Genomic DNA, 12,232 nt, shown 5'->3' on the forward strand with positions numbered 1-12,232 from the left:
TAGAATGGAAAATTTTTGGCCACCTGCGTGTGGTTTTTGCCTTTAAAAGCTGTACCCCTCCCCTTGCTCGGGGCTCCAGCTAGCACTCACCCTTGGTGACTGCAGGCTGTGAGACCGAGCGCTCGAATAAAGCCTCTTGCGTTTGCATCAATTTGGTCTCTCGGCGCTCTCTCGGGGTCGCCACCGGTCAGGACCAGAGACCAGGGGGGTCTTTGGCCCAACATTTGGAGGCTCGTCCGGGATCTGTGGCGGCCGCAGAGACGACCGAGACCATCTTGGAGGTGAGTTCTGTGTCGGCCGACTGTCTGTCTCCGTGTGTTGTCTTTGTGTCAGGCGACTGGTTTCGGTTTTCATTCTGGTACCAACGGGACTGTGCCTGTCGAAAGAGAGGGCAGTCTTTGGGTCGGACAGGGGGTCCGACTCTCAAAAACCGTTGCCCCCGGGAGACGTCCCGGGGCTGGGGAGATTGATCCTTGTCCAAGGTCATCTCCGTCTGTTCTGGTCAGGTATTTTATGACTCCGTCGCCCGTTGCGTTGTGGTTGGACTGAGGCCTGCCGTGGCCTGGATTTGTGTTTGGTTGTGGTATTATTTCTGTCACTATTTGTTTCAGTTTCTTTCTGTCCGACATGGGCCAGGGAAAGTCGACTCCCTTGAGTGTGACTCTTGATCATTGGAAAGAGGTTCGGGGACGAGGTTTTGATCTCTCGGTTAATGTAAAGAAGGGTCCCTGGCAAACTTTCTGTTCGGCCGAGTGGCCCTCATTTGGTGTCGGGTGGCCCGTTGATGGCTCTTTTGACCTAAATTTGATTTCCCAGGTTTTCTCCCGAGTTTTCGAGTCCCGGACTGGTCACCCTGATCAACAACCTTATATTCTTGTCTGGCAGGACCTGGCCCAGCGACCTCCTTCGTGGGTCCGGCCCTTCCTCTCTCCATCTAACCAGTCCCAGGTTCTTGTTTCACAGGTTCGTAGAGTCCCACAGAAGACGCCTCTGCCCGACTCGCAGACTGACCTTCTCCTCCTTGATCCACCCCCTCCCTATCCCCCTTCTCTCCCCCCTGCCCCAGGACCTCTTCCCCTGCCCCCGGTCCCTTCGGCTCCCCCGGCCCCTCCACCTGTCCAGGCTGCCCAGGGTGGTCCCTCGCAGCACACGCGAAGCCGGAGGACCCAGCCTCCTTGTTCGCCCGATTCCACGGTTGCCTGTCCCCTTCGCCCCCTCGGCCCGCCGCCGCCTCCCCTAGACGACGGTACCCCGGTTCTCCCCCCCTTTCAGTATTGGCCCTTCTCCTCTTCTGATCTGTATAACTGGAAAACCAACCACCCTCCGTTCTCTGAGGACCCGTCTAAACTCACCGCTCTGGTTGAGTCCCTCATGTTTTCCCATCAACCCACTTGGGATGATTGTCAGCAACTCCTCCAGACCCTCTTTACTACAGAGGAAAGAGAAAGAATTCTCCTGGAAGCTAGAAAGAATGTTCGGGGCCCGGATGGGCGCCCGACACAACTCCCCCATCTCATAAATTCTGCCTTTCCTTTAGCCCGCCCTGATTGGGATTTTAATAATGCAGAAGGTAGGGAGCGACTGACGGTCTACCGCCAGACTCTAATGGCAGGTCTCCGAGATATGCCCATCGTCCCACTAATTTGGCCAAGGTGAGGGAAGTTATACAGGGAGCCACGGAACCCCCGGCAGTGTTCCTAGAAAGGTTAATGGAGGCCTATCGCCGATACACCCCTTTTGACCCCACATCTGAAGGTCATAGTGCATCGGTGGCTATGGCTTTCATTGGTCAGTCAGCTCCGGATATCAGGAAGAAATTACAAAGGATGGACGGGTTACAGGACTTAGCTCTCAAGGACCTCGTTAAAGAGGCTGAGAAAGTTTATCATAAGAGAGAGACAGAAGAAGAGAAGGAGCAGAGACAGGAGAAGGAGAGGCAGGAACGAGAAAAACAGAGAGAGAAGCGGGAAGAGAAACGACTGACTCGTATCCTGGCCGCAGCGGTAGGAGAGAAAACAAATCAGAGAAAGAAACAGGAAGGACAGAAAAGGAAACGCCAGGGCGGCAACAAACCTCCGCTAGACCGAGACCAATGTGCCTATTGCAAAGAAAAAGGACACTGGAAGAACGAATGCCCCCAGAAGCCCAAGAAAAATCCGGTGCTTGCCCTCCATGAGGACAGTGACTAGGGGAGTCAGGGCTCGATTCCCCTCCCCGAGCCCCGGGTAATTCTCAATGTGGAGGGGAGACCAGTTAATTTCCTGATTGATACCGGAGCTCAGTTTTCAGTCCTCAAGTGGCCTCTAGGAAAACTATCTGGCCGAGCCTCCCTGGTCCAAGGGGCGACCGGACATAAGAAATACCTTTGGACCACTACCCGGAGCATTGACCTAGGCCGGGGAGAAGTGACTCACTCATTCCTTGTCATACCTGAGTGCCCCGCTCCCCTCCTGGGAAGAGACCTTCTGACCAAGCTGGGGGCCCAGATTACCTTCACCCCGGCAGGACCCACTACCAAATGGGGACCCCCGATGGCCCTCACTCTCCGTCTAGAGGATGAACATCGGCTCTTTCAGTCAACCGGTAAGACCCCTGCTGACCTCGATCACTGGCTACGGGAATTTCCTAGGGCGTGGGCAGAGACTGCTGGGGCTGGAGAAGCTACCCAACAACCACCGGTAGTCATTGAGCAAAAGGCAGCAGCCACCCCAATAGCAGTTCGCCAGTACCCAATGCCCAGAGAAGCTAGAGAAGGAATACAGCCTCACATTACCCGCCTCCTGGGCCTGGGCTTTCTGGTCAAGTGCCAATCGCCCTGGAACACCCCCCTCTTGCCAGTCAAAAAGCCAGGAACCAATGACTATCGTCCTGTCCAGGACCTGAGAGAGGTCAACAAGCGGGTTCAGGATATCCATCCTACTGTTCCAAACCCTTATAACCTCCTCAGCACTATCCCTGCGGGTCATGTCTGGTATACGGTCCTGGACCTTAAAGACGCTTTCTTCTGCCTCAAACTCCACCCGGAGAGTCGGAAATTATTTGCTTTCGAGTGGAAGGATCCGGAGTCGGGGGATTCCGGGCAGCTAACCTGGACCAGGCTACCCCAAGGGTTTAAGAACTCCCCCACCATCTTTGATGAGGCTCTCCATAAAGACTTAGCAATGTTCAGGGCAGAACACCCCCAAGTGACTCTCCTCCAGTATGTAGATGACCTCCTCCTGGCGGGAGCCACAGAAGAGGAGTGCTTGGCGGGAACCAGGGGCCTCCTGTCCGAACTTTCCAAGCTGGGATATCGAGCCTCGGCCAAAAAGGCTCAAATCTGCCAAAAGAGAGTCACATATCTAGGGTATGCCCTAGAAGGGGGACAACGGTGGCTAACAGAAGAGAGAAAAGCCACCGTCCTACAGATCCCCACTCCACAGACCCTTCGCCAAGTCCGAGAGTTCTTAGGAACAGCCGGGTTCTGCCGCCTGTGGATCCCAGGATTTGCCACTATGGCAGAGCCCCTATACCCACTAACCAAGCAAGGGCAGCCCTTTCACTGGGGAAAAGAGCACCAAAAAGCCTTCTTAGACATCAAGGAGGCCCTGCTTTCGGCCCCAGCACTGGCCCTCCCCGATGTAGAGAAACCTTTCACCCTCTACATTGACGAAAGAAAAGGGGTAGCCCGGGGGATCTTGACCCAGGCTCTCGGACCCTGGAAGCGGCCTGTGGCCTACCTCTCCAAGAGACTAGATCCTGTGGCTCGAGGGTGGCCCGCCTGTCTCCGGGCCATAGCGGCCACTGCCCTCCTCGTCAAGGACGCTGATAAACTAACTCTGGGCCAAAAGCTGACTGTCATTGCCCCACATGCCTTAGAGAGCATCATCCGTCAACCTCCTGACCGTTGGATATCCAACGCCAGGGTCACCCATTACCAGAGTCTACTCCTAGATGAAGGAAGGATTACATTCGGGGCTCCTGTGACTCTTAACCCGGCCACTCTCCTGCCCACAGAAGGGGAAGAAGGACAAGAGGTCCTACACCCCTGCCTCGAAATCCTAGCAGAGGAGACCGGGGTTCGGAGAGACCTGAAGGACACCCCTTTGACGGGGGCGGACTACACTTGGTTCACTGATGGGAGTAGTTTTCTCCTAGATGGGCAACGGAAGGCAGGTGCTGCAGTTGTAAACCTTCAAGATACGGTGTGGGCAAGTAGCCTCCCCGAAGGGACCTCGGCCCAAAAAGCAGAACTAATCGCCCTCACTAAGGCCCTACAGTTAGCAGAGGGGAAGGCAGTCAATATCTACACTGACAGTAGATATGCTTTTGCCACCGCACATGTACATGGTGCCATCTACCGACAGCGAGGCCTGCTAACTTCGGCAGGAAAAGAAATCAAAAACAAATCAGAGATCCTACAATTGTTAGACGCTGTCTTAGCACCTAAACGCCTAGCCATTATACACTGCCCCGGGCACCAGAAAGGAGAGTCTAAGGTTGCAGAAGGGAACAGACGAGCCGACGCAGCAGCCCGAGGAGCAGCCCTCGGACCTTGACGGCATGGCCCCTGAAGCCTCCCCAGCCGACTTTTCTACACTACTCCCAAGAAGAGGAAGACAAATTTTCCAGCCAGCCTGATCTGTTCCTAAAGAAGCAAGGCATCTGGACTACCCGGACGGAAGGTAAGCCGGTTGTCCCCCGGGAGGCGGTGGCCGAGTACCTTGCCCAACTTCACAGGATCACCCACCTTGGAGAAAAAAACCTCAGGAAAATCTGTGGCAGTACTGGATATCACTTCCAAGGACTGACCAAGGCCCTGGAGAAAGTCATCCGGAGCTGCCGTGCTTGTCAGCTAGTCAACGCAAAAGCCTCCACCATCTCTGAAGGAAAGCGAGAAAGAGGAGATAAACCGGGAGTGTACTGGGAAGTAGACTTCACTGAGGTAAAACCCGCCAGATATGGATATAAATATCTTTTAGTATTCATAGATACCTTCTCAGGATGGGTTGAGGCCTTCCCCACCAAGCATGAGACTGCGATGATAGTGGCCAAGAAAATCCTAGAAGAAATTTCCCCCCGGTTCGGACTACCCAAGGTAATCGGGTCTGATAACGGACCAGCTTTTGTCGCCCAGGTAAGTCAGGAATTGGCCAGGATACTGGGGATTAATTGGAAATTACATTGTGCCTATCATCCCCAGAGTTCAGGGCAAGTAGAGAGGATGAATAAAACCTTAAAAGAGACCATGACCAAATTATCCATAGAGACTGGCTTGACAGACTGGACGGTCCTCCTCCCCTATGCCCTTTTCAGAGCCCGAAATACCCCGAATTCTGTTGGTCTGACCCCCTTTGAACTCCTCTTCGGAGCTCCTCCACCCCTGGCCATAGATCCCTGGGATAGTCACCCTTCTATCTCTACCCCCCAATCTCTCCTGGCCAGGCTGAAAGCCATCGAGTCCCTGCAGAAGGAAGTATGGACTCCCCTGGCAGAAGTCTATAAGCCAGGGGACCTTCGTGTTCCACACCAGTTTCAGGTCGGGGACCTGGTCTACGTCCGGCGCCACCGCACCGCCAGCCTAGAGCCCAGGTGGAAAGGCCCCTACGTTGTCCTCCTGACTACACCCACGGCTGTCCGGGTCGACGGAGTTCCAGCGTGGGTCCATTCCTCGCATGTCAAGAAAGCCCCCGACCAGGATCCAGATGGCTGGGTCGCGGAGAAGACAGACAACCCCCTCCGACTCAGGGTCTACAGGCGCTCCAACCCTACGCATCCAACCCCCTAAAGACACCAGAACCTTCAGCTTTGCTCTGATCGGCCTCCTTCTCCTAAGTATCCCCCAAATCAGCAGCAACCCTCGTGCTCCCAAAAGACTAACTTGGAAGGTAATATCTGGTCACACGGGAAAGATTATCTGGTCCATAACGAGGGTGGCCCCTCCCGGCACCTGGTGGCCCGACCTTACACCAGATCTCTGTGCCCTGGCAGCTGGGGCGAGACATTGGGATATACCACTTCTTGAGGCAGAAGAAACCAGAGAGGGACAAGAGAGCCGCGACTACATAGGTCGCGGAGCTGACTTACGATATGGGGTACATTGTAGCTATCTGTGGGTTAGGGAGCAGTTAGCCCGTACTCCCTTCTATATATGTCCCAAAGACAGGCTGGGGCATAGAAAGAATTGTGGAGGGGAACGGGAGTACTTTTGTGCAGAGTGGGGGTGCGAGACCTCAGGCACGGGCTACTGGATCCAGAACCCACCCCAGTGGGATCTCATTCAAGTGGGAAGGAATCGGACCCAGAACAGCCAGGCTAGAGGATGGATAAACACCTTAAACATCTCTTTCACCTCAGCCGGAAAAGCAACAGCATCATACCATTGGGTGGCAGGGAAGAAATGGGGACTTAGATTATATAAAGACGGCCATGATGATGGTCTTCTTTTCTGGATTCGGTTGGAGATTCGTGATTACCAACCTTCCCCTGAGGTAGGACCCAATCCAGTCCTCTCTGGGCGAGAGATCCGAGAGAAGATAACAGCCCCTACTCCTAGCCCAGGCCCCTAGGTATACAGAAGAATTAAAAATAGCCATTAATGAAAACTTAAAAAATATAGAGCAATCCATCACCAAACTAGAAGAATCCCTCACTTCCTTATCAGAGGTAGTCCTCCAGAACAGGCGGGGGCTCGACCTTCTCTTTCTGAAGGAAGGAGGTCTGTGTGCTGCACTCAAGGAACAATGCTGTTTTTATGCAGACCACTCGGGCTTAATAAAAGACTCCGTGGCTAAACTCAGAGAAAGATTAGAAACAAGACAAAAAGAAAGAGAAAACAGAAAAAGCTGGTTCGAGCAATGGTTTGATAGTGCTCCATGGTTAACTACTCTCCTATCCTCGCTCCTGGGCCCCTTGGTAATCTTGATTCTCTTACTAACCGTTGGGCCGTGCATCCTAAACCGCCTGGTCTCTTTCGTCAGAGACAGGATTCAGTCAGTCCACATGCTAGTGCTTCAACAACAATACCAACCCCTAGACACCGAGACCACCCTTTGAGTCCGATGATTCGGACTCTCCAAAACAAAAGGGGGGAATGTTAGACTGAACCTCCCAGCCCCCCGTTAACCTACCTGCCCCAGTTCCAGGAACCTAACGCCCTAACTGCAGAATGCTCTTGGTCCTGGGTTGCAAAACAACCTATCTGCTTGGCTAATCTTGCGGGTTTGAGCAAATAACAGCTACAGGATATAACCGTTACATAAATGGAAAATTTTTGGCCACCTGCGTGTGGTTTTTGCCTTTAAAAGCTGTACCCCTCCCCTTGCTCGGGGCTCCAGCTAGCACTCACCCTTGGTGACTGCAGGCTGTGAGACCGAGCGCTCGAATAAAGCCTCTTGCGTTTGCATCAATTTGGTCTCTCGGCGCTCTCTCTCGGGGTCGCCACCGGTCAGGACCAGAGACCAGGGGGGTCTTTGGCCCAACAACAGCACAGCATATGGGCTATTTTTTTAATTATTTTTTTAAATCAATCTTTATTGTTCATATTATTACAAAGGTTCCTCATTTCTTCCCCCTTCCACCAGGTTCCCACCCCACCCTCTGCCTCCTCCCCACCCCCCATTGTCCTCATCCATAGGTGCACAGTTTATGTTCAGTCTCTTCCTCCCTCCCTTTCCCGAGAACAGTCAGTCCACTCCCCTCCCAAACAGTCAGTCCACTCCCCTCCCATATCGCAGACTCTACTACAATGAACCGCTATTATTGTTCATCAGGTTTTTCAATCTCCTTTTTTTTGTTGTTGTTGTTATTTTTTTTTTAAATTAATAAACTTTTGCACTTCTAAGAATAAATTTTAAAATCTAATAATTTTAAACCTTGTTTTTTTTCTGCCCTGGGAATTGAGAGCAAACTTGTTTACATGTAAACTTGCCCTTAGGCTATCCAAAGGCGTAGCCATTCAAGTGTAAATGGACACATTGTTTAAACATAGCTGCTGGTTGGAATTGGATTACCTGTTCTGGGTGGGAGGGGCTTGTCATTCCCTTTCTCCATTAAAATTAAGGTGTTAGCTTTAAAACCTCTTTTTGGCAAGAGACCTTAAACTTTCAGAACTTTAAATTTTTCAGATAGTAAATCAGTTACTTAGCATTTTCTCAAATCAATAATACCTCCACATGCCCAGGGATACACTTCACACAAAAGACATTTCCAAATAGATCAACCAACCTCATTCAGACCCCACACAAGGCACTCAAAGATCAACACCCCAGCGCTATACTAACTCAACACATCCAGATCTAAGCCTTCCTCATTTGATTCAGCAGACCCTCAAGTTCCCCCAAAAGTTTCCAGCCATGTCTGAGAGGCAGCCTTGGGGTGGAGGCAGGCGAGGAGCGAGCTGTTCCGGGCCTGGCCTCTGTTGCTCTGGTCCGTTCCACAACCAGCTGCTCCTGGTTTGGCCACTGCTGCTCCCAACCTGGCTGCTCTGGGCCTGGCCGCACCCGACCCTGCTGCTCTGGGCCCGGCTGCTCCGGACCCGGCCACTCCCGGCCTGGCAGCTCCCAGCCTGGCAGCTGCTGCTCCGGGCCTGGCTGCACCCGACCCAGCTGCTCCGGGCCTGGCTGATCCCAGCATATGGGCTATTTTTAAGAAATACATTTTTTATTGATTTCAGAGAGGAAGGGAGAGGGAGAGAGAGAAACATCAATGATGAGAGAGAATCATTGATCAGCTGCCTTCCGCACACCCTCTATTGGGGATTGAGCCTGCAACCTGGGCATGTGCACTTCACTGGAATCGAACCTGGGACCCTGGGGGGAGGGGCCGTAGGCTGGTCAGGGTGGTGGGGGCTGATCAGGGGGAGGGGCTGGCCATGGTGATGGCTGTGGGTGGTGGATCAGGGCTGGGGAGGGTCGATTGGGGGTCAGTGACCTGGGAGAGGGACCATGGGTGGTTGGCTGGCTCTGCCCCTGATCAGAGTAGGGGGTCAATTGGGGGCGGAACTGGCTGGGAGGAGGGGCCGTGGGCCAATTGGGGGAGTGGGGGCCCATCGTGGGGCTGACAGGGGAAGGGGCTGTAGGAGGTTGGCCAGCCGGCCCTACCTCCAGATTGGGCTGGTTTGCAGATCGTAGTGGATGTCATAGCGACCAGTCGTTCTGGCATTCTGGTTGCTGGCTTTTTATATATAGAGATAGTCCATATTCGAACTCTGCCAAGTGACTAGGTGTTGAACAAATCATTTTCCATTTTTTTAAAGGCTTCAGACGTTTGCCCAGAGCACACACTCCCTTTGCACACATCTTGAGCGGTCTGAAGAGTTTTCTGCAGACGCACTGCCTATCAGCCCTTAGCATTCTGAGTGTGTCTCCGAAACCCAAGGACCAACGTACAGCTGTCTAAACCAGGAGCACATCTGCTCCCACATGACCATCCAATGCCCAAGCGCCGATGACGTGTCACCGATGGCCCAACGATGTCCTTTAGGACAGAAGAGGCCACTTCAGAGTCATGCAGTTGTGGTTAATCATGAGGTGCCCTAGGAATCTCTCAGCAAGGGGTGGTGTTTGTAGAATGTTCTTCGGTTTGGGTTTGTCTGATGCTTCCTCCTCACTTAGGCATTTTTGGCCAGAATATCACGGGACTGGTGCAGTACTTGTCTCTGAGCGTGACTAGGGGACGTTTTCGGCTATTGTGTGCACTTGGATTCGGTTGGAAATGGGCAAAAAAGAAAATGTTCCTAGTTTAACTGTGAACCCCAAAAGCCCTATCTGAGATTTACCAGGATGTGGGTTTGGTAATCCTCAAAGAACATTAAACCCAGTGGCTTTCCTCCTGGGGCTGCCTTTTTCCCTGGGGATTTGTCAGGCTGGAGGCATTGTTAGTAGGAAGGATAGGGGTGGGGCCGTGCCATCTAGTGGATGGAGGCTAGGGACACGTCAAACATCCCATAATGCACAGGACAGTCCCCGCTGCAGAGCGTGATCTGGATCCACCTGTGCCGGGGTTGAGAAAGCCAGGTCTCGGCTGATATAATACCTGCAGAGCTGTCATGGCCCAGAAAGGCCCAGGTGTGAACATTATTCCATGAGATTCAGGTTTAGTGAAAATACAGAAGGTTGGGGCACAGGGACCATATGGTCTGCAGATGGAGAAAATTCTGGACAACAGGTATGGGATTTGAACTCAAATAGAATGCAACAAAGAGGAAGAAGGAAAAAAAAAATCAATGCTGAGATATTCCAAAATTAGATATTCTAACAGCTTCATAAATTGGATCTTCCAAAGCAAGTCTTTTATTCATTTGTTCATTCACCCATTCTTTTTAAAAATATATATATTATTGATTTTTTTACAGAGAGAAAGGAAGAAAGATAGAGTTAGAAACATCAATGAGAGAAACATAGATCAGCTGCCTCCTGCACACTCCCCACTGGGGATGTGCCCACAACCAATGTACATGCCCTTGACCAGAATCGAACCTGGGACCCTTGAGTCCACAGGCCGAAGATCTATGCACTGAACCAAACCAGTTTTGGCTCATCCATTCTTTTAAACTAATTTTTATTACCCCATTTCCCTGAAAATAAGACAGTGTCTTATATTAATTTTTGCTCCCAAAGATGCTAGGACTTATTTTCAGGGGATGTCTTATTTTTCCATGAAGAAGAATACAGTACACATTTATTGTTAAATGAAAATAAAGGAAATTTATTACCTGTATACGGTACGGTAGTACGGTAGTTGTCAACACAAACCAGACAAACTGTGAAACCTACAGTATCAAGAATTTACTCATTTATTCAATGACAATCATGTCATCATCTTCTGGAACATCATCATAACAATCCAATTCCTGAACTTCCTGGTGAATTTCTTGTGACTCCATTTCTTTCAGAATCAGTGGACCAAATCTCTCATGTTAGCCTAGGGGGGCCTTATTTTCAGGGGGGATGCCTTATATTTCACTCAGAAGGAAACCTGTAAGTAGGTCTTATTTTCGGGGAAACACGGTACCTATTATGGGCCTGGTGCTTGAGCTACAGCAGATAATAAACAAAGTTGCTATCCTCATGGGGTTTCAACTTGAGTGAGGGGAAGTGGATAGTAAACACAAAACATAAACATAAATATGTTAAAAGGTGGCCACCGGCCAGGGCTAATGCTGAATTTAATATATGTCCAACGCTAGGATTGTGCCCAAGCTGCTGTTATAATAATTATTTTCCTCTTGCAAAAGTTTCCCCCCAGGCATTTACCTGAAATGTCCGCTTACCAACCTCCGATGTTCTAATTTGATGACCATGACCTTTCAAACCGAGGACACCACACAGCACAGAGAGCAGAAGAAGAACTGGAAGTAAAGTTGGATATAACCAGTTAGTGCACAGAGCACCAAACACAAAGTGTCAGCGAGCCTGTTGGCAGAAAGACAACTGAGGGCGTTGCCAAGTTTAAATTTAGGGTAGCAAGCACCCCAGCAGTGGGTAAGCATTATATTCCTGCTCCCATCCTCACTGTAACCTTTTTGTGATCTTCAGAGCTTGCTATGTGAAGGGGAATTTTATTTCCAAATTTCCTCTCTGCTCACCTTTCCCAAATTATCCAGACTGGAATAAAGACAAGTCCATTTTTTTTAACTAAAAAAAAAATTTTTTTTAGGGTTAGGGTTAGGATTAGGGCTAAAGTTAGGTTTAGGGTTAGGGCTAGGGTTCAGGCTCAGGTCAGGGTTCAACAAGTACATTTTTAGAAATTGATTTCAGAGGGGAAGGAAGAGGGAGAGAGAGAGATAGAAACATTCATGAGGAGAGAGAATCATTGATCGGCTGCCTCCTGCACGCCCCACACTGGGGACTGAGCCCGCAACCTGGGCATGTGCCCTGACGGGGAATCGAACCGTGACCTCCTGGTTCATAGTTTGACACTCAACCATGGAGCCATGCCGGCGAGGAACAGTACATTTTTTTTAAACAAGAGAATGAATTATAGAGACCTTTCCATCCAGCCTTCCAAAAGGGGAAACTGAGGCCCAGGCAAAGTGACCTGTGGGCCTCACTCCAGGAGAGGCTCTTGGCCATGCTCTGTCGTCTTTGAAGAAACCCGTTTGCTGTGTAATAAACGATTTCTCCTCTCTCGTGAAAGCAAATGAGGTCAGCAAACGGCTGCCTATCGATCTTAGGTAGTTCTTCACTAAGGCTTTTTGAGATCCTCTTGTAAAATGAATTATGTAAACTCTAACTGTGGGGAAAGGGCATGG

The 12,232-nt window shown here is 50.9% G+C and overlaps 1 protein-coding gene across 1 annotated transcript; it reads left to right on the forward strand.

The window, feature by feature from the left end:
- Positions 1-627: 627 nt before the first annotated feature.
- LOC118710332 lies at positions 628-6,700 on the forward strand. The gene is given in 4 exon segments (XM_045576072.1): positions 628-1,621; positions 1,624-4,532; positions 4,535-5,116; positions 5,425-6,700. Coding segments are annotated over 4 exon segments (4,545 nt in total). The 3' UTR covers positions 5,485-6,700.
- Positions 6,701-12,232: the final 5,532 nt, after the last annotated feature.

This window comes from Pipistrellus kuhlii, unplaced genomic scaffold, assembly GCF_014108245.1.
Source record: "Pipistrellus kuhlii isolate mPipKuh1 unplaced genomic scaffold, mPipKuh1.p scaffold_m20_p_73, whole genome shotgun sequence".
Classification (NCBI taxonomy): domain Eukaryota; kingdom Metazoa; phylum Chordata; class Mammalia; order Chiroptera; family Vespertilionidae; genus Pipistrellus; species Pipistrellus kuhlii.